General features: G+C 34.8%; 2 protein-coding genes across 2 annotated transcripts; both read left to right on the forward strand.

The window, feature by feature from the left end:
• Positions 1–204: 204 nt before the first annotated feature.
• On the forward strand, positions 205–5,857 carry LOC129298551 (potassium transporter 4-like). Its single transcript, XM_054936967.1, has 9 exons — positions 205–346; positions 1,574–1,814; positions 1,949–2,194; positions 2,635–2,685; positions 2,810–3,070; positions 3,233–3,285; positions 3,464–3,578; positions 3,675–3,929; positions 4,395–5,857. Exons 1-9 carry the CDS (start codon positions 302–304, stop codon positions 5,477–5,479), a joined length of 2,352 nt encoding a protein of 783 aa, XP_054792942.1. The 5' UTR covers positions 205–301; the 3' UTR covers positions 5,480–5,857.
• A 7,752-nt stretch (positions 5,858–13,609) lies between these two features.
• LOC129298548 (uncharacterized) lies at positions 13,610–26,519 on the forward strand. Its single transcript, XM_054936965.1, has 7 exons — positions 13,610–13,781; positions 14,447–14,512; positions 15,060–16,856; positions 21,485–21,550; positions 23,327–23,379; positions 24,667–24,723; positions 26,316–26,519. Exons 3-7 carry the CDS (start codon positions 15,608–15,610, stop codon positions 26,325–26,327), a joined length of 1,437 nt encoding a protein of 478 aa, XP_054792940.1. The 5' UTR covers positions 13,610–13,781; positions 14,447–14,512; positions 15,060–15,607; the 3' UTR covers positions 26,328–26,519.
• The last annotated feature ends 861 nt before the right edge of the window (positions 26,520–27,380 follow it).

The following is a 27,380-nucleotide window of genomic DNA, read 5'->3' on the forward strand; positions in this document are numbered from 1 at the left end:
AAATCGTCTCCTACCCCCTTCCAGTGGGCAGTTTGCCACTCCACTCATTCCTCCTCCTACTTTGGGGTCCTATAGCGCAGGTGATAAAATCACGCGCACATCACCTGCGTGAGGTTAGCACGTGCTTCTAGTGCGGGAGATGGAGATGGGAAGTTTCACTGTTTCAATATATAGTGGCATTTCGCATTTAATTGGATCGAACGCACTGAGATGTGAGAGATTATCGGATTGGTTCAGTTGAGTGGCTTTCAGCACGCACCCAAGAGTGACTCGGCTTCATTCAAGCTTGGCTGCGCCCCTCATGGAAATGGAATCTGGACTTACTGCTAATCGGAGTCGTTCTCTGGTTAGCACTTTCATTTATTTTTGCTCTGCCATTGTTTTGAAATTGAAATTAATACGAGTGTCAAAGTGTTTTGTATGATCAATTTGCTTCTGAATTTCGTTTTCTGTTCTTTCATTCCACGTTTTGATTTCACTTGCCTTTCTGTACTGTGCTAATGCAATGGTTTGAATTTAAATTTTGCGAGTCTTCCTCGGCACTTGCTTCTGCTTGCTCTTGATGGCCATGGTTAATTCGTTGTGAGCTAAGTTTCTTTTTTCTGTTTCCTGAAGTTCTTTGACTTGGGTCAGTGGAAGTGTTGCCGAATTCTTTATTACTTGCCTTGCTTTGTGTTGGTTTCCGTGTTCTTGTTTAAATTCCGGTGTGGACTACTCTTTTCATATGCGTATTATATTTGATTCAATCTCTAAATTTTACTAGAGAAGCATATCGCACAAATATATTTGATGATTCCATTTGCCTTATCATAAAATCTTAATATATTCGTTTGCCGTGGAAATTGAGCGATCCAATTTCGATAGGAACACGCTAGAGTGAGCCAATTATTTTTTCTCAGTTACGGTATCCTATCATTCACTTCTCATCGTTTCTAGTTTATTCATTGTTCTCTTTGATTTAAACGAGAAAGTTGATATTTCGGCTGAATATTAATTAATTCTAAGTCAGTTAGGTGTCTCTTTCCTTGAAAATAGTCTAGAATGGGTAGGCCGTAGCGGCCAACGAAGTTTTTACATTTGACAAAAACATCATGATTTTCTCAGGAGTAGATGAGTATTTCGTTGTTTCCTTGAGCTTGATGGAGGCGACGGGGTTTCAATAATTCACCATCGTTTTATACCAGTCTCCTCAGAAATGGAAACTTTGCACGTTTCTTGTGTTTTGGTGGTAGTTAGAGGAATCGCCCGTAATTATAATCTATAATTTATTGAGATCAATAATCAACCTTTTGATCAATTGCTACTATTTGTTGTATTTTACGTGAAAGTAGATATTTTTTGACTTTTTTTCTTTTGTTCAAGTTCAACATGTTAGCTATTAACAATTGATGTGATTTTTTAAGGAAGTTATTCTAATAAGTTTTCTACCCATTAAGATGCTTCTCGATATATAATTTAAAAAAATAATATTTTGATGCGTGGCCGCTGATACGGCACTGTTTCCTTTTTCAAATATGTAATTGTTTGAATCATAAAAAACCTAATGGTTTTCTTATTTTCTGATGCTTTGCAGATGTCATGGGCAAACCTCTCTAGGAATTTAATATTGGCATATCAAAGCTTTGGTGTGGTTTACGGAGACTTAAGTACATCGCCTCTCTATGTTTTTACAAGCACATTTGAAGGGAAGTTGCTGAAGCACTATGATGAAGAGACCATCTTTGGCACGTTTTCGTTGATTTTTTGGACCCTGACATTCATACCCCTGCTTAAATATGTTTTCATCTTGTTAGGCGCTGATGATAATGGTGAAGGTATTTTGCGATGAAATTATCTGTATAGGTTACTGCATTCATATAACATCCATTTTTTCATTTTTCTTCAATTCTTTTTTGGGTAGTAACAGGCTATAAAGTTTATGCTCTGATTATAATTCAACAATTGTTAGGTGGGACATTTGCTCTCTATTCACTGCTTTGTAGGCATGCCAAGTTTAATTTACTTCCTAACCAGCAAGCAGCTGATGAGGAGTTGTCATCCTATAAATATGGTCCCTCCTCACAGGCTGCAACCTCTTCCCCACTAAAGAGGTTTCTGGAGAGGCATAAACGGTTAAGAACAGCACTATTAGTTGTGGTATTGTTTGGTGCTTGCATGGTCATAGGTGATGGTGTTTTCACTCCTGCAATTTCAGGTAAGTTTATATGTTAAGTCTATAGAAATTTGGCGGTGCCTGGAACTTCTTACATGCCATTTTACTGCACCCCTAGTCCTCAAAGGATAAAAATGTAAAAGAAAAGAAGAGGGATATATTTGTGTGAACTTTCAAGTCCTGACTAGCCAATGGCATCCACATTCCCTATTTTTATATTCTAAATTTTGCTGCTAAAATTAAATATTACTTGAGACCAAAGGGCCTTTCAGGGGCAACTCAGCTTTCTTGTCTTAGAATTTTATCCAAATGTACTAATACCACCGTGCTTGTACAATTTCCTTAATAGCTTGAAAGGAGATAACAGCTTCAGTTTAATATTTATTATTGTTTTACCGAATTAGTGATGGTTTGACATTTTATATGTGGATCGTCCGGTGTATAATAAGAAATTAACACAGTCGCCCACCCTTGCCTTTCAGTTCTATCATCTGTATCAGGAATAAGAGCAACTGGAAAAAAAATCACTGACGGTGAGTTAGTTCTTATTCATTTATTTGTCATCTTTGGTTGAAGATGTCACAATTCCTGTCATTGCTTTGCCAATTTTAAGGAAATAAAAATTGGCTTACCATGGAAATTCCGTTTTATTTGCAGGTGTACTTGTCTTGGTTGCTTGTTTCATCTTGGTTGCCCTGTTTGCTCTCCAGCATTTTGGCACCCATAAAGTAGCATTTATGTTTGCACCAATTGTTATAATCTGGCTTGTTTCAATTTTTTCTGTTGGGCTTTATAATACAATATATTGGAATCCAAAGATAGTTCGAGCTTTATCTCCTCACTATATCTTCAAGTTCTTCATCAAGACTGGTAAAGAAGGCTGGATTTCTCTTGGAGGGATTCTTCTCTGTATAACTGGTTTGTCAAACCTGGATCTTTATGACATTCATTTTTCATGCATCATAAATTTATTGGGACATTATGTTTCCATTTCTACTTCATGAATGTGCTTTGACTCACTAGAAGCTGAGATATAAGCACAAAGACCTGAAGTTCACTACTAGCTTACCTTTCTCACAGGAACTGAAGCTATGTTTGCAGATCTTGGTCATTTCACTGCTTTGTCAATAAGGGTGAGCTTGTAGCTTGACTTAATTTTATGTTTTGAATTGTGAGATATGCTCCTTGTCTTTTCATTAAATGTGAAAAATTTGAAGTATCTACATTATTTTATCTTTACTGCGCTGGTTATTAGCATGCAATGCCTATCTGAAGATGAGAAATTTATTAGCCTTTTCCTTTCTTGTGCAGCTTGCATTTGCTTTTGTTGTATACCCTTGTTTGGTAGTACAATACATGGGCCAAGCTGCATTTTTGTCTAAAAACCTCAACTCTATTCATAACAGTTTTTATGACTCAATACCTGGTTAGTTAATCTGAATCTCTGAATTGCTGATACCTCTGTCGCAACTGAATTATTGCAAATTATTTCAATTATTTGACAATTTTATATGCCCCACAGGACCTGTGTATTGGCCTGTCTTTGTTATTGCTGCCCTCTCTGCCATTGTCGGAAGTCAAGCTGTTATCACTGCCACTTTCTCCATCATCAAGCAGTGTCATGCACTTGGTTGCTTTCCTCGAGTCAAAGTTGTACACACATCAAAACATATATATGGACAGATCTACATCCCAGAAATTAACTGGATACTTATGATCCTGACTCTTGCTATTACCATTGGTTTTCAGGACACAACCTTAATTGGAAATGCTTATGGTAAATAATTCCTTTAATAGTATCTCCCTCATTTGCTCTCCGCTGAACCATGCATTTATAGAAGATCATTTATTCTGTCTTTTATTTTTCTTTTTGATGGCTAGTCATATTCTATGCTCTTAGCATTGGGGATGTTACACTTAGAGCCAATTTGGTGTTGTACGATTCTGTTGACTTCCTAAATTGTGTGGTGGCTTGATAATTGAGTAGGATCAAAGGACAAAATAGATTCTTAAACTGCATTATTACTAACTTGAGACCTGAGGACTTGAGTGTCAAAGTAAAGTCAGGAGAGAGAAAAACAGAGTTCAAAATAGAATACTGCACATTGTAATATCAGACTATGCCAGGTATCTTCTAGTTTGTTTTAGTATGTATTTAACATGATGCTTGTGCTACTATTTATGGTAAATTTAACTTATATATCTTACCATTGTTCGTTCTTATTGGGTATTTGGTTCACAGGACTTGCTTGCATGACAGTTATGTTTGTGACAACATTTCTGATGGCTCTTGTCATCATCTTCGTCTGGCAAAAAAGTGTTCTACTTGCTACCATATTTCTTTTATTTTTTTGGGTAATAGAGGCTACATATCTATCAGCAGCGTTCACAAAGGTGCCTCAGGGAGGATGGGTTCCTCTGGTCCTATCGTGCATCTTCATGGTTGTCATGTATGTATGGCATTATGGTACTCGTAGAAAGTATAGCTTTGATCTCCACAATAAAGTTTCGTTAAAATGGTTATTGGGATTAGGTCCTAGCCTTGGCATTGTCCGCGTCCCAGGGATTGGACTCATTTACTCAGAACTGGCAACAGGAGTACCTGCAATATTTTCCCACTTTGTAACAAACCTCCCTGCATTTCACAAGGTGCTGGTTTTTGTTTGTGTAAAATCGGTTCCTGTTCCATATGTCTCACCTGAAGAACGATTCCTTGTTGGGCGAGTTTGCCCGAGGCCCTATCGTATGTATAGGTGCATTGTTAGATATGGGTATAAGGACATTCAAAGAGATGATGACTTTGAGAATCAGCTCATACCGAGTCTAGTTGAGTTTATCCAGATGGAAGCAGTTGAACCACAATTCTCAAGCCCTGAAAGTTCTTCACTTGACGGGAGGATGGCTGTGATAAGTACCAGAAGCTTAGAATCAACTTCGACATTGATAGTGTCTGAGCATGAGGATGTTAGTGTCGACGACTCCATCCCTAGCAGCAAATCAATTACCCTGAGAAGCTTGCAATCCATCTATGAAGATGATAATGCACAACCAAGGAAGCGCCGAGTACGATTTCAGCTGCCTAACAATCCGGGAATGAATCCTGCCGTGAGAGAAGAGCTCTTGGATCTGATTCAAGCAAAGGAGGCTGGGGTTGCATATATTATGGGCCACTCATACGTGAAGGCGAGAAAGTCGTCTTCATTCTTGAAAAAGCTTGCGATTGATATTGGCTACTCATTTCTACGGAAGAATTGCAGAGGTCCAGCCGTTGCCCTTAACATTCCTCACATTAGTCTCATCGAAGTTGGAATGATATACCATGTCTAGTTGTTGATGAAATTTTGCAATTTGATTGGTGGAGGTACGGATAGCTCTCAGTTAGAAGTGGCTATTCCCCACTCATGCGGGAATATGCATTTTGAGTGACATAGGGTAGCTGTTACGGCCATGTCTGTCTTTGCTTTCTGCTGTTCTTCTCGTGTGTAAAGTACGTAGTAATGTGTGCGCGCGCGCCCGCGCCCCCGCGCGCAGCTCTTTATAGAAAATCTATTTTAAACGGGATGAGTCCAAGCTTGACCGTCTATTTGTTATTGCTTTTTGGTCATTATTCTAGCTGGCCACCTGAAAAATGTAATTTAATGGCAAGACATTGCGTTATGCGTTGGAGATGATTCGATCTATGTGATATGGAAAGTGTTTTGGCAACCTCGAGAATGTTACCATGCCAATAAGATTCAAGTCACAAAAGCATCGAATATCTTTCTGTCACTGTATATTCTATGCGCTAGCAAGGATGAGAATCTACTGATCATCTTTTTTTTTTTAATAATTTTTTTTATGCAATGCTCGTTCGCTAACAATAAGATATGACGGGATCACTTTCGGGTTCCCCACGAGTTGTTAAATGGGAAACAAATTAATCGAGGCGGAAAAGGATAAGATGGATAAACTATTGCAGTTGTCACTAACTGTGGTCTTGATTGAACGTGGTGTGAAAGGAACGAGTTAGCGTTTAAGTGAGTTGGACCTTTCACTACGGCACTGATGATTTTGGAAGGGCATTAAATGATGCGATCAATAAGGGAGTTCTCCAAAAAGCGGATGTTTTTGTGTCACGTTGGGGCCAAGACCGGTCCCTTGACAATCAAGCTGATAAGAACGGATAGGATTAATACGTTTGTGGCAAGGAGGAAAAAACACCTTTTCTGCTGCCGTTAATTCGGTAAAAAGGTGTAATAAAAGACTAATTACAGTGATGCAAAAAAATTATTCTTTTCTTTTGTTTCTTTATTTTATTTTAGCTTGGAGATGCAGTCGCTGATTTTTTTTCTTTTTGTCTGTGAAAAAACTAATCTTGATAATTGTTTGTTTGTCGTTTTTTTTTTTGTACGAGTTCAATGGGGCGACCATCGAATTCCATTTTGGAGAGATTAGGATCATCTATGGGGGTTTAAAACAAAAAAAGTAAGGGGGTATGTGTTACAGGTTGCTCTCATTTTTTGTGGCGTTATTTAAAAAGGAAAAATAAAAATGAAATGTATTGATGAAATACCACGTGTCTTTTTTTCGTATGCGCCTCCCCGCCTCCGCCCTCCGTTTAATGGTAAAAAATAGTAAACAATATTAATATAAAATGACATAATAAGAAAAACATTAAAAATATTATTTAAATTTCTAAAAAGCTTAAAATAAAAAAAAATAAAAACTTACTACTTCCGTTGAAAAATATAAGTCATTTTTTAAGGAATTAAATGTTCAAAAATGTTAAGCATTTTTAATCTTTCGAGGTATAGTCATTGTCTTTTTTTCAAAAGTGTCCTTATTGATTAATGACTTTATATTTATTGTAAGGTGTTTAATAGAAATAAATATAAAAAATAGGTTAGTTTAAAAATAGATACTTACTTTATTGAAGGTAAAATGTGATTAAAAACACCTTACATTTTTTAATAAAGAGAATATATTTTAAAACAGATGAGTGTAAATTTTACTGTTAAATATTAGAATACTTGTGATGATTGATCCTGTAGATATCATTTAATACCACATTTTACATTCATTAGCAGGAAGAATATCAACAGGAGAGATTAGAGAATCATGTCCCCTCTGATGATAGATTGATAGTTAATATCAATATCGATATAGAGTAATATACATTACTGACGGTCAAATAAAAATTTTAATTCAATTTCGTGATCCGCTATTATGCGTACCGTTCTTGAAATCTGACAAGTGTTGACTGCTGAGAGTAATGAATCATGGAAATAAGAAGAGGTTCTCAAGGGGTAAGAGTGGTATACCAAGTCATGAAGATGATGGCATCGATTCGGTGCCATTTAGCAATTACTTGAGATCTGAAAGCTTAGAGACACGAGAATGTTGGGTTGTGATGCCTTCGGTCACGAGCTTCACGCATGCAAAGCGAGACACAACGACTCCGATAAATACTGGGGTTCGGTTTCGGCGCTAAGCATTGAGATGAGTAGGAGAATCTCATCTCCTAAACGCACCATTTTAACGAAAAAATTAATAAAGATTTAGCCAGTTTGCTAAACAGTGTCATCTGCAGGGCTTCTTTCAAAAATAAGTAATCTATGTTAGCAAGTCAGTAACATGAGGGAATTATCAATAAATAATTTATAAGAATACCTTTTGGGTTGGCCGAGGCCTTTATGGAGTCGAAACTTAAAGTTTTGGCTTCCCGGGCTCCTCCCCAGGTTATTCCTTCCTATTTTAATTTCCTCTTCATTAAGCAATTCCTTTATTGAACTGCTTTTGAGCGAACCTGTTTTGTTTTTGTTGATTTTCTATGTTATCCACTTACTGCACTGATCTCTTCCGATGCACGTTTTCAATATGAAATGTTGTCATATATTCGTGACATTCATAGTCACACCTTCATGTTCGATTTGTTGCTGTTAATATTGCACTACACAAGGTAGATAATAATGTTATTAGTTTCCATTCTATTGAAGATCGATTCTTGATGCATGCAAATGCCGGTTCTTGTTGTAGTTTCTTTCTTTTTTAAGCTTCGATTTGAAAGCTCACTTCAACTTTTCAAAATGAAATTTGTTAGCAACGAAAATATTTTAGTGATAAATAAGCTAAAAATACTCAGTATATGGAATCACCAGACGACTCTACCCTTCTATATCTTATCGAATTACTGTAGTATTCTGCTGAATGAGGTTGATATGTTTTAATACATCTTCTACTTTTCATTAAATACACTATACATTAATCATTGAGTAAATCCGATCGATTATTTCCCCATTAACCTTCCAGACTAAATGCACTACCTGATACATATATGACTATTGAAACTTAATTTTCCTTAGTGTCTGGTTGTTATGCACAATGTGTAACAAACATTTTTCTTTTCCAGCAGATGAGCAATGCAATGGAATAGTGCTTGTTTAAATTTTGGCATTTTGCAGTTTTCATGGGTCAACCTCTCTTAGAACCTTGTTCATCGTGTTGAATGCTAATGATAATGGAGAAGGTATTCTTAGACTAATATTCATCAGAGAGATATGACAATTTACAAATCGCTTTCATGGAAGGAAAAACAAAAACTATCAAGTATTCGCTTTGATTATGTTTCCACCATTTTCAGGTGGGACATTTGCTCTTTACACCCTCCTTTGCAGGCATGCTAAATTTAATTTACTTCCCAATCAGTAAGCAGGTGATAAGCAACAACCATCTTGTGATTCCTCATCACAGGCTGATGCCTCTCCACTACGGAAGAAGCTTTTGGACAATCATAGGAAATCCAGAGAGGTTTGCTCATTGTAGTATCGTTTGGTACTTGCATGATGATAGGTGATGGTGTGCTAACACCAGCAATGTTGGGTGAGATGCCAATCAAGTTTTTGAAATGAGTTTCTCATAATGTCATTTTGGTGTATGATATGGTAGAAGGAGATGAAGAGGGAAGAACAAGAGAGAAACAGAATAAACATAGAGGAGAAATAGAAAAGAAAGATAAGTAACAAGAGAGAAGAGAGAAAAACAAAAAGGAAACAAAAGTTGAGAGAGAACCGAATATATTTTTGAGTTTTTTCACATTAAGTATAACATCTGACTTGCACTTAGATCCTTTATATAAGCTTCTTCATCCCTTTATTCTAACCAAACCTAACTAACTAATCCCCCAGCTAACTAAGTTATTTATTCTTTACATATCAATATTTCCCTCCCCAAATGCCCTTGTCCTTAAGGGTCAACAAGAAAAAAATTTGAAAATTATATTGAAACAACTAAGTAGTATCTTCACCCACAAGCTTCTCTACCAAACCAATATTATTTTGATAATTTTGCCTTGCTTCCATTTAACCCTTTTATTTAATACTTCCTCTACCATCCCCATTACCTTGTACAACCTAAGATAAGTAACCAAATTTTGAATCTCCTTTAAGTTTATTAAAGGAAAATTGTAACACACCAAAATTTTTTTAAAAAAAATAATTTAACTCAACCATAGTTGGGATACAGCCACCCAACACATTTTTATATCAATAATTTTAATATAAAAATATTTTATAATTGGTTTCAACTCACACACTATAGCATTTCAGATAAATTTTTACCTCCCACATGCCATTAGGCTAAATCATATTTGTCCATCCTTATACTCCCAACAAGTAAAATAAGCAATTTAGTCAATTTTCAATACAAGCCAGTTATTTGGCCTTATAATCATGCCAATTTAATCAATCCAAAGTAAACCAAATATTAAAATTACAGTCATCCAAATTGTACCAAAAATAAAAATAGTTTGAAAGGCATGATTACATTTATATATTTATATAATTAACAATAAACAAAAAGCCCTAATATTGGCAATATAACACATTATAAATCATTAATTAAATACCCAAAAGAGATAGTGGATCTATACCACTAAACCTCTGGGACTCCTCCACGTGTCACTCGTGGCTCTTCTCCTGAAAATTGTTAACCACATAATGAGACTCAAAAGTCCCAGTAACCAAAGCCAATTTATGATAGTGTATACAAACAGTTAAGTGTGTGCTTACTAAGTAAGAATTAAAAATAATATACTTCCAACAAATATAAGAAATATTACAATACACACAAACAACCATCCTTATATCCCTCAATTAACCTCGAGCCGTAGCTCTCACTCGGTGCTAAATTACCCGGCCAAAGGTAGATTAGCTCGAGCCCTTACAAGCCACCTATTGAGCTCCAATAGGGGCGTACCACGTGGCACATAAATACAACAATAATAGCAAGTCTCCCAACACCTCCCACAATAATTAAACAAATTCATAATAATATTGCACAATTATACAATATTACAAAATTCATAATTTTCTCAATAATCACCCAATTAACATGAAGTAACACTAATCACAAATTAAAAGCATGGTTATCTTGTGGCTTTTTCAATAAATTATTCCTTAAAATTTCTCTCTCACCACAATCTTCACCAGTAATACAATCTACAAATAACATATTATTTATAAATATTAGTTTTAATTTTTGAAACTAATAAAATAATTCTAATAATAGAATTAAAAATATAACATAATTTCTAATCTCAATCTTAATACAAATCTATAGTTAATACTATTAAGTAAAATTTTTAACTCCTCTTTTAATTATCAATAAACATTAATAATCTAAAAATCAACTTCTAAACTAATTTCTATTATCAAAATTTTCTTTTTATTTCATAAATTCGTACCTAAAATACCCAAAAATTAAAAATTGAGTCTCTAGCTTAGAATCATAATCCTATAACCATAATAATTCATTTCTCATCCCAAATAATCATCTAAACCTCAATAAATCAATATATATTTTTAGATCTAGTTTAGAATTTGATCCATAAGCCACAGATTCAAAGATCATCAATAAATTTATACTCTAGAACATTTATTATATTACTGACAACCTCAAAAATCATATTTATTTAACATAAATTCATCCCTCTTCCAGATCTTAAATTTTCTACCACTACAAACTCAGAAACCAAAGAAGAAGGATGACTAAGAAAAATTTTTAGAACACTTACTTAGTCTTGAAAAGCTTAAAATCACACCCTAAATATCCTATTAAAAACTCTTACCTTAAAAATTTAGATATTTCGCACCTGCAACTCGCTTCTCTCCGCCTCAGCTCGCGCGCAGGAAAAGAATTGAAGAAATGAAAGGAAACGGGTGAGTTATATAAAAATTCAATGGGTCCTACATCTTTTTTTTATATTATTTCTTCTTTCCTCTCTCTCCCCTTTTTTTATTATTTTATGTAATCATGACGCGGCGCCGAAAGCAATTTGTTCTTCTTCTTCTTTCCCCTTTTTTTTAATACGTTTTCCCTTTTTTTTGTTATAATAATAATTTAATAATATTTTTTTATTTTTTTTAATTATTATTTTTTTTTTTTTTTTTTATTTTTTTTTAGAATTATATCCTAAGTTAGATTTAATAATCATCTCTTACTAATTTTCTTACCTCTAAATATTATTTTTTTAATTTCTATTAACCCAAATTAACTATTAAAATTTAAATTGGGATGTTACAAAAATGACATAGCTTTTGCTTTTAAAAATGTCACAAATATGACAATTATGGCTTTGACTTTTTAGCTTGAAAAATTGTCCAAGCACATGAATTGAAATGATACCTATGTTTGTAGAATTTTTGAGGATAGAAAAAACAAATCTTTCAATCTCTGTGCTCTACTGCTTTTTTTGGGTTTAACTTTTTTGTGATTTTTGAGTTAGTTTTTTTTAAGAAGAGGCCTATACACTTGAAGAAATAGAGGAATTAGGATCGGTTTTCAAATAAAAAGAATGAATTTCAAGGGAAAGGACTTTTTCTCCTCAACATGTTAAGGCCCACCACCACTAGATGTGTTTTGCAGTCCTGTCCACTTGTCTGAGCCCAATAAAGTATTCTAAAACCCATCATGAAAATCAAGACTTGTTGCCTTTTGGACTTTTTGTGTGTCTCTCGCTCTTTGAAGATTGAAATCATGCACTTGTGCGATGCTCTAAGCAATGATTGAGGCTTCAAGATACAATCTTCAGCAACAAGGTCCTCGTCTAGTCCTGCTACATACCTCTTTAAGGCTTCTACATAGACTTCCCAAGAAAGTTGTTTACCCTTCTTTATCTGCATAGAAGATTGGTGCCATTGGAATACCTCCTTGTCTAAGTGAATTCTTGCCACGATAACTTCCCAAGAATCTAGTGTTTCACTAAAACTTTAAAAGCTACCTAAGAACGTCATCTTACTGGAATCTTGGAGATTCTAGTATAGGTTAATGGATGCCACCTCCATCCTTGGAAGATGACCCTCCACCATTATGGGATTCATTAGGCTGTCAATCAAGTTGAGCTATTCAGGTAGTGAGGGCTTAGAATTGATTCTTTAATGTATAAAGTCTTGCATCATTTCGATCTGTCATCTTCTTGAACGCAACTTAGGAACACGTTTCTGGCATATAAAGGTGAGGAAAGATAGGCTTTGGATAACTCTGATATGGTAGAAGGAGATGAAGAGGGAAGAATAAGAGAGAAATATAATAAAACAAAGGAGAAATAGGAAAGAAAGATGAGGGACAAGATACAAGAGAGAAAAAGGAAATAGAGGCAGAGAGAGAAGTGAATATATTTCTGGGTTTTTCCACGTTAAGCATAACATCTGACTCACACTCAAGATCCCTTATATAGGCTTTCTTCATCCCTTTATTATAATAGAACCTAATTAACTAATCCCCCAACTAACAATTTTTTCTTCTTCATTTATTTATTTGTTACATGTTGTTGTAATCTTAGGTATTATCTGTAATCACCAATTTGCGTGGAATACTTTTACCTTAATTACTTGAGAAGAATCTGTAAATGTTATATAGCATCTATTAAGCAATATTGTTGAGAGCAAGCTTAATAATATTGTAATAGGGGAAAAGATGGATCGCATCATGTTTTTTAGATTAGGATCTAATGTGAAACGGTTAGCTACTAATATGCATTACTAGGTGACAAGGAAACCTTCCTATTTTATCCTAAAATTGATTGAAGTAATAATCACTATAGACCAAATGTAACATCCTGATTTTTATATAATAAAGAAATTGTGGAATTTAGGTTTTGAGAAAAAAAATGATAATAATAGGAATTTATATTATTTGAGGTTATTTAGAAATAATATTATGATTAGGTATTTAATTATGAATTTAAAAATTTAAATTTAAAATCACATAAGCAATATTTAGTTAAGATATAATACATAAATAATTTTTTTTATGTGTGTGTTAAAAAAAAAAGAGAAGGTAGAAGGAACAAAAAAAAGGGGGGGTGGAAGGTTGTTGTTTCTAAGTCCCACATTGGTTAGATGAGGGAAGAGAAGAGGTGCCTTCATGTATAAAAAGGAGGGGGTGTGTGCATTAGGAAGCATGAGAGGCTAAGATGCAATTTAGAGAAAATTGCAACTTTGGGCCCAAAGGTTTGAATAATTAAATTCAAACCTATAGTTTTTTTTTAATATAATTTTGGGACTCACAATCCCATTTTTATATTATTTTTCTCTCTTCCTCTCACGTTGCTCGGCGTTTTCTCGCAAGGGGGGATTATTTTCTTTTTCTTCAGGTATGTTCTAACTTTCCTGTTTAGATTAGCATTTAAAAATTTATTTAATTACAAAATTAATTTTATAGTTATTTTCTAAATAATATTAGCTTTCTAGTGATATGATTATTTTGTAGGATAGAGTAAATATTTTGATTAGGATTTTTCTATAGGATAGTTAATCTGATGATATGATGGATTAAAAATATAGGTTAAAATTCTTAGGGATATAGTAAATATTATAGAATATTTTCTTAAGGTTGAAACTCATGTTTAAGAATTTTTGAGTTAAAATCTAGATCTATATGGTTGAATTTATGTGGAATCTGAGATGTAGGGATAAATCTATGATTATTAAATATTTATTTAAGTATGAATAGGTATTTTTGAGGTTATAGAAAGGTGATTTGAGGCTTCAGGATAATTCTAAAATTTTTAATTTATTTTTAGATGAATTTTTAGAATGTAGAAGGATGAAATTGCGATACTAGAAGTGAATTGAGGATAAAAAAAAATAGTTCATTAGGGTACGAGAATTTTAGAAAAGAATTTGGGAAGTTAAATAAGGCATAAATCTTAAATTAGTGTTAATATGGACTATAGATTTAAGACTTTCTAACTCTTTAAATTAGAGTTATTTATTTTAATGTAAAATTAATATATAGTATTGTGAAATAATTATGTAGATTATATTGACAAAGATAGTGGTGAAAAAGGAGTTGTGAAGGGGAACTTGTTATTCAAGACACAAGGTAACCATTATTAATGTGTTGTGATGAGTGTGTTTGTGAATGGTTATGTGTTGTTTTGTTGTTTGGAAAAATTATGAATTATTGAAAATAAATACTGTATATACTTGTTTGAAATTATTGCCAAGTGGGTTAAAAATTTATTTTTGTTTATCATGATGAGATATTATTGTTCGGATATATTCCTGTTTGGATATTTGAATGATGCATGACTTGTCAGGGTATTTTAATGTATGGTGTTAATGGGAATTTCTGTTCGGTTAATTATTACCACGTGGTAAGCCCTCATTGGACCCAATGAGTGGCGTGTCGCTTGGTCCAACTCACCTTTGGCCGGGTGATTTGGCGTCCGAGCATGGTGAAAGGAGGATATAAGGTGCAGTCATGCAATTAAATACTTGTTCGGTTTGTTTGAAAATATTGTTCGGTTAAATGTTTTGTGTGCCCACTTAGCAATCGCATGATTAGTTACATCCGCATGCATCATTACATATTAATTTTTGGTTACTGGACTTTTAAGTCTCATTCCCCGTGGTTAATATTTTTACAGGAGCGAATCCGGCCGAGAAAGCACCAGAGGTGTAATTATGGTGTATGAGACACCATCTTTTACGTTGCCTCTTATTTTGGATTATACAATGTATCTTGTGCCAACTTAGGACATATCTTGTCTATGGAGCATGTAAACTCTAATCCTTTTTATTAAATGCATTTATATGTCCAAGAGGATTATGTCTGTCCCTTTTGATTCATGACCTAATTTAAATAACATGCTATGAGGATCATGTCTGTCCCTCATGGTTCTAATTGCTTTTTGAGATATTTTAAGACCTGTGGTATATTGTCTTGGATGTATCATGGTAGAAATTTTTCTACCATGATAAGGGTATGATAAGGGTTCAATGAAAAAAAAAATGATTTCTTGAATTAATAACTTGCGAAAAATCGGTTTGTAAATTTGAGGGTGTTACATATTGGTATCAGAGCATATAGTCGGTTGGCAATATACATTGTTATGGTGCTTCTCATTGTATGGCCATGATATAGCTAGGCTAATTTTATTATTTATATCTTGTATCCTTTAGGAGGGGAGAGAAAATGCCTGTTACTCGTGGTAACTCAGGATTCCAACATGAGCACCTGCCACCGCCACTGCCAAATGAGGAGCCTGACTTGGCGGAATTAAGAATGCTTGTAAAAACATTAACAGACAAGGTTCAAGGATACGAACAAGAGTTGACGGAGCTAAAGAGGCAAAAGGTAACTGAAAATGGAGATAGGGCTCATGTTGAGAGTCATGTGGGGGAAGGCAGTTCCTCACATCCTGCCACTCTGAGAGATCATGAGTCTAGAAGGAAAGAAATTAGGCAGGAGGAACAGAGAGCCCCACCGACCATTACTGATGTGTGGGAAACTGTTAGGAAGTTTAACCCTCCTACGTTTGATGGTAACCTTAAACCATCCGTGGTAGAGGAATGGGTGAAGAGACTCGAATCCATCTTTCGAGTAGTCACATGCACCAGCAATCAAAAAGTACAAGTAGCATTAGTGCTCCTAGTGAAAGGAGCAAGAGATTGGTGGGAGACAGCAGGGCCCAGGGATGATTCTACACTCACCTGGGAGGAATTCAAGGAAAAATTATTTAGGCATTACTTTCCATCAGAGTTAAGGTCTGAGAAGGAAGCGGAATTCCATGCCTTTAAGCAAGGGAACCTCGATGAGGACACATTCATTGCTAAGTTTCAGGAGTTATCTAGATACTCCACGTACCTGCAGTATAGGGATGATTCCGAATGGAAGGCTAAGCGCTTATTGGAGAAGGCTAGACCAGAATTGAGGGAACAATTGGCTCATCTAGATATCCGAGATTATGATGAAATGTGCATAAAACTACAAGTAGTAGCTCGCAGTAAGAAGGAGGTTGAGAGAGAGAAGAGGGGTTATTCATATAGTAGACCCCCAACCTACCCTCGACCCACCGGAGGCATTATGAAGAAAAACCATCAGGGTTCGAGTAGCTCATGGAACCAAGGAAGGCAGAAGGGTCCATTTCAAAGGGGCCAAGGACAGAGGAGCTATCATAGTAGTTATTACGGGTCACAGAGGAGCCCAACAGTATCTACCCCTGCCCCGAGTACAGCGAGCTCTCAACAGTGCACTAAATGCGGGCGTCGTCATTTCGGACAGTGCTGGATCTGTTACATTTGTGGGAAACCCGGTCACATTGCAAAGTTTTGTGGGGACAACCAGGGCTCAAATATGAAGAACCCTTCCCAACATCCTACTGTCTCTGGTCGTGTGTTTGCTCTTACTCAGGACACCATGAACTCCCCAGATGCCATTAGAGGTAACATCAAAATCCTTCATCATGATATTGTTGCACTATTTGATTCGGGTGCTACACACTCTTTTATTTCTGAAACTTGTGTAAAGAACCTTGATTTGCCTGTGTGTATTTTACCGTTTGATATGAATGTGTCTACTCCTGCGGGAGAATCTGTGAGGACCGCTAAGGCATGCCTTAACCTAGTAGTCGAGTTTAAAAATAGGAAAACAACTATGGACTTAATTATCCTACCACTGAGAGGTATGGATGTAATTGTGGGAATGAATTGGATGGCTGCAAATGGTGCTATCCTAGATTGTAGAGAGAGGAGTGTGTCTTTATCTTCTTTGTCGGTGACCCCAGTCGAGACTCAAGATCATGTTTTCTTGTCGGCGGCGCAAGTTGATAGATGTATGAAGAAGGGTTGCCAGGCCTACATGGTTTTCTTCTCTATCCAAGCTAGATTGATGAAGGCGTGAAGAATATCCCAATTGTCAAAGAATTTGCGGATGTATTTCCAGACGAAGTCTCCGGTTTACCCCCAAAGCGCGAGGTAGAGTTCTCAATTGAATTGGTACCCGGTACAGGGCCAATTTCTAAGGCTCCTTATCGGATGTCCCCTTCAGAGTTAGCGGAACTGAAAAAGCAAATCGAAGAGCTACTTGAGAAGGGTTTCATCAGACCGAGTGTTTCACCTTGGGGATCTCCAGTCCTTTTTGTAAAGAAGAAGGACGGAAGCCTCCGATTGTGCATTGATTATAGACAATTGAACAAAGTAACCATCAAGAACAAATATCCACTTCCGAGAATCGATGATTTGCTGGATCAGCTTGTGGGATCCGCAGTTTTCTCAAAGATTGACTTAAGGTCAGGGTACCACCAATTGAGAGTGAGAGCAGAGGATATACCTAAGACAGCATTTCGGACGAGATATGGGCATTATGAATTCATGGTGATGCCGTTTGGACTTACGAATGCTCCTGCGGTATTCATGGATTACATGAATAGGATCTTTCGACCCTATTTAGATAAGTTTGTAGTAGTGTTTATTGATGACATTCTTATTTATTCAAAGGATGAGGAGGCTCATGGTGAACATTTAAGAATCGTCTTGCAAGTTTTGAGGGAACATAAGCTTTATGCCAAATTAAGCAAGTGTGAATTTTGGCTCCAAGAAGTAAAGTTTTTGGGCCATGTTGTGTCCAGAGATGGAGTTGCGGTGGATCCTAGTAAGATTGATGCAGTGATGAAGTGGGAACAGCCAAAATCTGTTACAGAGATACGAAGCTTTTTAGGTCTAGCAGGTTATTATCGTCGCTTTATTAAGGGATTTTCGCAAATTGCGATGCCCTTAACTAAGCTAACTAAGAAGGATGCCCCATTTATTTGGACTGACAAATGTGAAGCTGCTTTCCAAGAATTGAAAAAGAGGTTAACCACTACTCCAGTATTGACTATTCCTGACCCTGTGGTGCCGTACACTCTGTACACTGATGCTTCTTTAAAGGGTTTAGGATGTGTTTTGATGCAAAATGACCGAGTGGTTGCCTATTCCTCCAGACAGTTGAGACCACACGAGGAAAATTACCCTACTCATGATTTGGAGTTAGCTGCAGTTGTGTTTGCTCTAAAGATATGGAGACACTACTTGTATGGATCTAAGTTTCAAATCTTCAGTGACCATAAGAGCCTGAAGTATTTATTTGATCAAAAAGAGCTTAATATGAGGCAGCGACGATGGATGGAATTTCTAAAGGATTATGACTTTGAATTACATTACCATCCGGGTAAGGCTAACGTGGTAGCTGATGCCTTAAGTAGAAAGACTATTCATGCTGCACATTTGATGGTTCATGAATATCATTTATGGAACAGTTTTCATGATGTTCCAGTAGATGTGATTGAACATCAAATGGCCGCACTCCAGGTAGCAGACTTTGAGAGCAAATTCTGGGAAGATCTCAGAGTCTCACAGCAAAGTGATGACTACTTAAGGAATATAAGGAAGGAGATAGTGGTAGGTAAGGCCCCAAATTTTACCATCTCTGAGGACACAGTGATGAAGTATAAAGGTAGAGTTTGTGTACCTAATGATCCAAGATTGAGGAATATCCTTTTAGAAGAAGCTCATAGGAGCAAATATACAATTCATCCCGGTATAACTAAAATGTACCATGATTTGAAGCGAGGTTGGTGGTGGCCAGGAATGAAGAAAGATGTAACTGAATTTGTTTCTAGATGTTTAACGTGTCAGAAGATAAAGATAGAACATCAGAAGCCAGCTGGAACACTGCAACCGTTAGATATTCCAAAGTGGAAATGGGATGATATTTCTATGGATTTCATCACTGGACTGCCAAGAACACCCTCGAGTAAGGATGCTATTTGGGTGATAGTAGACCGACTCACCAAATCAGCTCACTTTTTGGCGATCAAGTTTACCTCTACATTAGAGAAATTTGCTGAGATATACATTAAGGAGATAGTTAGACTTCATGGTATACCCTCTAGAATTGTGTCAGATCGTGACCCAAGGTTCACTTCAAACTTTTGGGGTGCGCTACAGAAGGCTATGGGTACCAGACTGAGTTTTAGCACCGCATACCACCCCCAAACAGATGGACAAACAGAGAGGACGATCCAGACTTTGGAGGACATGTTGAGAGCTTGTGCCATTGAACTACCAGGTAGTTGGGATAATCATTTGCCATTAGCTGAATTTGCTTATAATAACAGCTATCATTCTAGTATTGGGATGGCGCCTTATGAGGCCTTGTATGGAAGGAAGTGTAGATCGCCTTTATGTTGGACAGAATTAAGTGAGAGGAGTATCATTGGTCCAGAAATTGTAGAGCAAACCACCCAGAAGATTGCAATGATTAAGCAAAAATTGCTAACCGCTCAGAGCCGACAGAAGAGCTATGCTGATAAGAGGAGACGGCCGTTAGAGTTTGAAGTAGGAGATCATGTATTTTTGAAGGTTTCTCCAGTGACAGGCATTGGTAGATCCATTAAGGCAAAGAAATTGACACCTAGATTTATGGGCCCGTATGAGATCTTGGAGCGAATTGGATCTACTGCATATAGAGTTGCATTACCTCCACAGATTGCAGGTATCCATAATGTGTTCCACGTATCACAGTTGAAGAAGTACAACCCGGATCCCTCCCATGTTATTGAACCTGAAGAAGTAGAATTGAGGGAGAATTTGACCTTTAGATCCGAACCGGAGCGAATTGAGGACTTTAAGGACAAACAACTACGCAATAAGACCATCCGACTCGTGAAGGTGATTTGGAAGGGTGGAGCCCTAGGTGATGCTACTTGGGAGACCGAGGAGAGTATGAGGCGAGATTATCCACATTTATTTGCTTAGGTACATAGTTTCTAAGCTTATCTATTAAATTTTGAGGACAAAATTTCTAAAAGGAGGGGAGAATTGTAACATCCTGATTTTTATATAATAAAGAAATTGTGGAATTTAGGTTTTGAGAAAAAAAATGATAATAATAGGAATTTATATTATTTGAGGTTATTTAGAAATAATATTATGATTAGGTATTTAATTATGAATTTAAAAATTTAAATTTAAAACACATAAGCAATATTTAGTTAAGATATAATACATAAATAATTTTTTTTATGTGTGTGTTAAAAAAAAAAGAGAAGGTAGAAGGAACAAAAAAAGGGGGGGTGGAAGGTTGTTGTTTCTAAGTCCCACATTGGTTAGATGAGGGAAGAGAAGAGGTGCCTTCATGTATAAAAAGGAGGGGGTGTGTGCATTAGGAAGCATGAGAGGCTAAGATGCAATTTAGAGAAAATTGCAACTTTGGGCCCAAAGGTTTGAATAATTAAATTCAAACCTATAGTTTTTTTTTAATATAATTTTGGGACTCACAATCCCATTTTTATATTATTTTTCTCTCTTCCTCTCACGTTGCTCGGCGTTTTCTCGCAAGGGGGGATTATTTTCTTTTTTCTTCAGGTATGTTCTAACTTTCCTGTTTAGATTAGCATTTAAAAATTTATTTAATTACAAAATTAATTTTATAGTTATTTTCTAAATAATATTAGCTTTCTAGTGATATGATTATTTTGTAGGATAGAGTAAATATTTTGATTAGGATTTTTCTATAGGATAGTTAATCTGATGATATGATGGATTAAAAATATAGGTTAAAATTCTTAGGGATATAGTAAATATTATAGAATATTTTCTTAAGGTTGAAACTCATGTTTAAGAATTTTTGAGTTAAAATCTAGATCTATATGGTTGAATTTATGTGGAATCTGAGATGTAGGGATAAATCTATGATTATTAAATATTTATTTAAGTATGAATAGGTATTTTTGAGGTTATAGAAAGGTGATTTGAGGCTTCAGGATAATTCTAAAATTTTTAATTTATTTTTGATGAATTTTTAGAATGTAGAAGGATGAAATTGCGATACTAGAAGTGAATTGAGGATAAAAAAAAATAGTTCATTAGGGTACGAGAATTTTAGAAAAGAATTTGGGAAGTTAAATAAGGCATAAATCTTAAATTAGTGTTAATATGGACTATAGATTTAAGACTTTCTAACTCTTTAAATTAGAGTTATTTATTTTAATGTAAAATTAATATATAGTATTGTGAAATAATTATGTAGATTATATTGACAAAGATAGTGGTGAAAAAGGAGTTGTGAAGGGGAACTTGTTATTCAAGACACAAGGTAACCATTATTAATGTGTTGTGATGAGTGTGTTTGTGAATGGTTATGTGTTGTTTTGTTGTTTGGAAAAATTATGAATTATTGAAAATAAATACTGTATATACTTGTTTGAAATTATTGCCAAGTGGGTTAAAAATTTATTTTTGTTTATCATGATGAGATATTATTGTTCGGATATATTCCTGTTTGGATATTTGAATGATGCATGACTTGTCAGGGTATTTTAATGTATGGTGTTAATGGGAATTTCTGTTCGGTTAATTATTACCACGTGGTAAGCCCTCATTGGACCCAATGAGTGGCGTGTCGCTTGGTCCAACTCACCTTTGGCCGGGTGATTTGGCGTCCGAGCATGGTGAAAGGAGGATATAAGGTGCAGTCATGCAATTAAATACTTGTTCGGTTTGTTTGAAAATATTGTTCGGTTAAATGTTTTGTGTGCCCACTTAGCAATCGCATGATTAGTTACATCCGCATGCATCATTACATATTAATTTTTGGTTACTGAGACTTTTAAGTCTCATTCCCCGTGGTTAATATTTTTACAGGAGCGAATCCGGCCGAGAAAGCACCAGAGGTGTAATTATGGTGTATGAGACACCATCTTTTACGTTGCCTCTTATTTTGGATTATACAATGTATCTTGTGCCAACTTAGGACATATCTTGTCTATGGAGCATGTAAACTCTAATCCTTTTTATTAAATGCATTTATATGTCCAAGAGGATTATGTCTGTCCCTTTTGATTCATGACCTAATTTAAATAACATGCTATGAGGATCATGTCTGTCCCTCATGGTTCTAATTGCTTTTTGAGATATTTTAAGACCTGTGGTATATTGTCTTGGATGTATCATGGTAGAAATTTTTCTACCATGATAAGGGTATGATAAGGGTTCAATGAAAAAAAAAATGATTTCTTGAATTAATAACTTGCGAAAAATTGGTTTGTAAATTTGAGGGTGTTACACCAAATGGCTAATATCCTTGAAAGCATTTTGTTGTGTACATTTCTTGCTAGTAAAACATCCTCTACTAGCTCAAAATACAACTTTTGGTTTATCGAATTGCTATTTTACTAAATCAAATACATATAACATCAAAGGGTTATCTCTTTCCATGAGATTATCTAGTAAGTTGACTATACCTTATCCTTGACTGTAGTTTTAGCGTCAATATCAAGATTGCAAGTTGTACATAAAACATTAATGCAAGGTTATTTATTTTCTTTATTTGGTCTCCCTTGTTGGACATTCTAAGATTTGATGATCTAATCCTATCAGTTAGAAAGTTGATTTTTTTTCTAAGAAGTTTTATGTTGTTTGCAAGAGAACTTGTATTACTTGCGTGCATCATATTAGTTGGTCTTTTTGCTCTTTAACATTATGGCACCAACAAAGTAGAATTTATGTTTGCCCTATTGCTAATAATCTGGCTTGCATCTATTTTTTTTTTTTCTGTTGGGCTGTATAATACAATATTATGGAATCTAAAAATAGTGTGCGCGATATCCCTAAATTACATATTCAAATTCTTTCAAAGACTAGTTTCGATGGTTGGAATTCTCTTGAAAGGATTCTCCTTTACAGTGCTAGTATGTTAGACTTGATCATGCCTACATAGCATTCCCTTTTATGTGCTACTTTATGCACAGATGTTATGGCTTAAGTTTTAGTTAATATTTAATAACCTTAATTGACTTTTTGTTTACAAAACTCTTGAGAGAATATTTGAACACAAACCCTCCTGATTGCTGAGCATATTGTGTATCACTAGGGTTTGAAGCTATGCTCGCAGATCTTGATCACTTTACTGCCTTTTCAATTAGGGTAAGCACACTTTTTTACTTTTGTTTATGTAAAATGAAATTTATTTTGGAATTTGTTGATCAATTTATTGAAATGATGAGCAAATTCTGCAATATGTAATATCTATATTAGATAGTTTGGCCCTAGATTGCATGACACTTAAGATTGCAGGTTGTATTCTTAGCTACTTTATGAATAATACAGCTTTCAATAATTTTGTTGGTATAACTTGATAATGATTATTAGAATTGTCTGAAGAATATGCGACAATTTATCTCTATAACCTTGCAATCATTCAATGTTTTGTGCAGCTTGTATTTATTGTTATGATGCACCCTTGTTTAGTAGTACAGTACATAGGCCCAGCAACATTTTGGTCCAAAAACCTCCATTGTATTACTAAAAACTTTTATGACTCATAGCTAATTAGACTATCATACTAAACGATATTGTTTGCTATGATTTGTTAAACTAATATTATGTTATTTTAAGCTCCTTTATGTTTATTGGTCCTACAAAACTTGTATTTTAGCCTGTATTTATTATTGGAACCTTTATAATAGTTGTTGGGAGTCAGGTTGTTATAACTGCCACCTTCTCTATCATCAAATAGTGCCATGCATTTAGTTGCTTTCCATATGTCAAAGTTGTGCACACCTCAAAACGTATATATGAAAAAATTTACATCCCAGAAGCAAACTAGATCCTAATGATCTTGACTCTTACTTCAACTATTGGATTTTAGGAAATAACTTTAATTGGAAATGCTTATGGTAATTATTCTTAGCTGGAGAGTTTTTTCTTTCCTTACTTGTAACCCGGACAACACACACATGAAGATATAAACATATATCACCTTTTCCTTTTACTCCTTTAATTGCAATTGATGTGTTTCACTTTTATCATTTAGTATAACTCCCATAAAAAGTAAACTAGTGATTTAATATCAAGCCCTTTAATATTCATGTGATTATTGTTGTTTCCTCGTGTTTCAATTTTGGTATGCTTTGCTTTCTACCCAACAATTGGTTGAATTTTGGCTAGTTTTTCTCTGGGGCTGTCATATTAGCCTATTTCATAGGATAATATTGGAGAGCTTGGAAAATGTCAAGAGCATGTGTTTCTTTGACTAAATACTTAAATGGCATGTGTGTTTTATTTTTCTAATTGATTCTTTTTTGGTATTGGGTGACCAGGACTTGCTTTTGTGATAGAACATTTGTGACTATGTTTTTGATGGCATTTGTTATTGTTTTCATCTGGAACAAAAATATCATGCTTGATGTAGTATTTCTTTTGTTCTTTTAGGTGATTAAGGGTCTATACCTATCAACCGCGCGTGCTCATGAAAGTTCCACAAGGAGGGTGGGTTCCTCTTGGCCTATCTTACTTCTTTTTGCTTATTATGTATACTTGGTATTATGGCACTATTCAAAAGTACAATTTTGATATGAAAAAAAAACATTCATTGAGATAGGTAATAGGTTTAGGCCCCACGCTTGGAATTGTTCGTGTCCCAAAAAGAGGTATCATCTACTCATAACTAATAATAGGAGTCTTGGCAATATTCTCTCGCCTCATCACCAACCTTCCTGCATTTCATCAGGTGTTGGTTTTTATTTATACGAAATCAGTTCCTATTTTATATGTCCCTCCCAAAGAGTGCTTATTATGCGAATCTGCCCTAAACCATATTGTATGTATAGGTGCACAGTTAGATATCAATACAAGGACATTTAAACCAACGATGGAGAATTCGAGACCCTGCTCATATAGAGCATTGTAGAGTTTATCATGACAAATGTAACATCCCAATTTAAATTTTAATAGTTAATTTTGATTAATAAAAATTTTAAAAAATATTTAGAGGTAAGCAAATTAGTAGAAAATAATTATTAAATATAACTTAGGATATAATTCTAAATTAAAAATTTTTTTTAAAAAAATTATTAATTAATTAATTAAAAATATTATTAAATTATTATTATTATAAAAAAAAGAGAAAAGGTGTGAATAAAAAAAAAGGGAAGAAGAAGAAGAAGAATGAGTTTGCTTTCGGCGCCGCGTGCTACAATTATTACGTATATATAATAATAATAAAAAAAAGGGGGAGAGAGGAAAGAAGAAATAATAAAAAAATGTGGGACCCTCTGAATTTTTATAAAAACTCACCCGTTTCCTTTCGTTTCTTCAATTCTTTTCCTGTGAAAAAAAAATGGTCAAGTTGACTCAATGGTACCAGACTTCGTCTCAACTTCGTTAAGGTGGTAGAGGTTGGAGGTTCGAGTTTGGGGAGGTTCCAAAAGACCCCCATGAGGGTGGGGTGAGGAATAACCACTGTACCACCAGTGGGAAAGCCGGCAATCATGTGGTGACATGTGTGTTGTCCAGCGCCTGGGAAAAGACCCTGGAGAGGCAGTGGTGACCCAGGAGGGCTGTTACATAACCCAACTATGGTTGAGTTAAATTATTTTTTAAAAAAAAATTTAGTGTGTTACAACAAAAGCAATGGCATCACAATTCATAAATGATAGGAATTCAGGATTAATTTGTTCATGTTGCATTTCCTCACAATCAAGTTCAAGCCTATTATTGGGAGGATTGTTAAGCTAGCATATTTTACAGTCTATTATTGAGGATTAAAGCTTGAAATTTATCGGGAGCCAAGTGAAGTTTCAGATGCTACATAACATTGATATGGATTCTACAATGAGGGAGGAACTTTCGGATTTGATAGAAGCAAAGGGATGTGGGGTTATATATATAATGAGACATACAAATGTGAAAGCAAGGAGGTTGTCACCATCCTTGAAAAAACTAGTGGTTGATATTGGCTATTCATTTCTACGCAGAATTATAGGGATTCAGTGGTTGCCCTTAACATTCCTCATATCAGTCATGTGGAAGTTGGGATGATTTGTTATGTGTAGATTTGAAATTTTGTCGCTTGCTTACAGGTAAGGCTATAGGCTCTCTAACACGTTGTTGTCAGGAGAGAGAGGGGTTAAGCATGTGTGCTCCATTTCTTCATTCAAAGTTGCCCTAAAGTGGATATCAAAACCATCTACGGGAGGATGTGGTATTTCCATAATGATACTTATTGAATAAATCCAAAATTAGTGTCTTCTCATTCATGGGAGGTTTTTTTTAAGACAGTCAAACTTCAACTAATCATTTTTAGGATACTTGTTAGACAATAATAAACTAGTAGGAATTAGTAGACATTGATGAATAATTATTGAATTTAAATACGTAGTACACATAATGAGTGAGATTTATCATTAGACAATAATATATCTATTCACTCATACATGAAGATTACTGTAGCTAGTTTAAAACTAATCCACGTGGGGAGTAATCAGGCAAACTCAAAAAAGAAGCTCTCGGGTAAAATACCTTGCATATGTCCATAGGCCATTATCCAATTTTGAAGCATTTAGGTAAGTTGATTTCTTGCTACATTTGTACTTTTGTATGACTTCTTATAATTGACTACACGAATTTTTTCAAATCAAGTGAGAGGTTCAATTTACATTGAAAAAATGACAATTCAGGACTCTATAAAAATATTAAGGACAATTACATATTTTAAATTATTGAAATTTTAACAATAGATTATGATTTTTGTTTGCAATTAAAAAAATGTAAATAGTTGATTGTAAAATTAATAAAATACACTTGAGATTATTTATAACATTAATTGATAATTTAAAAGAACCAATTATGAATCTCATTTTTTTTCTCAATATATAGGCAAACCACTTGAAAAATTAAGAAAATACATTTAGAATTATTTGTAATGTTAATTAAAAATTTACGAGAATTAGTTGCAAACTGTGAGCCAATAATTTTTGATTTTTTGCCATTACTTAGAAAATATATTAAACTATGAAATCCATTATAAATATCAAGTTAATCAACAAAAAAATAATTTATTACAAGACCATAATCTTTTATTGAAATTTTAATAATTTTAAGTTTGTAATTGTTATTAGTTCCTAATAATCATTGGGAAAAAACAA

Source organism: Prosopis cineraria, unplaced genomic scaffold, assembly GCF_029017545.1.
Source record: "Prosopis cineraria cultivar Desert tree isolate PC_DT_omini unplaced genomic scaffold, ASM2901754v1 PC846, whole genome shotgun sequence".
In the NCBI taxonomy this organism is placed as follows: Eukaryota; Viridiplantae; Streptophyta; class Magnoliopsida; order Fabales; family Fabaceae; genus Prosopis; species Prosopis cineraria.

What these genes read in the sequence shown, in the direction of transcription:
- LOC129298551 (XM_054936967.1), top strand. Translation starts at nt 302, where the DNA reads ATGGAAATGGAATCTGGACTTACTGCTAATCGGAGTCGTTCTCTG. An exon ending in GATTCTTCTCTGTATAACTG is followed by an intron (nt 3,071 to 3,232) that starts GTTTGTCAAACC and finishes CCTTTCTCACAG; the next exon opens with GAACTGAAGCTATGTTTGCA. An exon ending in CTTAATTGGAAATGCTTATG is followed by an intron (nt 3,930 to 4,394) that starts GTAAATAATTCC and finishes TTTGGTTCACAG; the next exon opens with GACTTGCTTGCATGACAGTT.
- LOC129298548 (XM_054936965.1), top strand. Translation starts at nt 15,608, where the DNA reads ATGCCTGTTACTCGTGGTAACTCAGGATTCCAACATGAGCACCTGCCA. An exon ending in CTCCCCAGATGCCATTAGAG is followed by an intron (nt 16,857 to 21,484) that starts GTAACATCAAAA and finishes ATAATTATGTAG; the next exon opens with ATTATATTGACAAAGATAGT. An exon ending in CTTGTTATTCAAGACACAAG is followed by an intron (nt 21,551 to 23,326) that starts GTAACCATTATT and finishes GTGTATCACTAG; the next exon opens with GGTTTGAAGCTATGCTCGCA.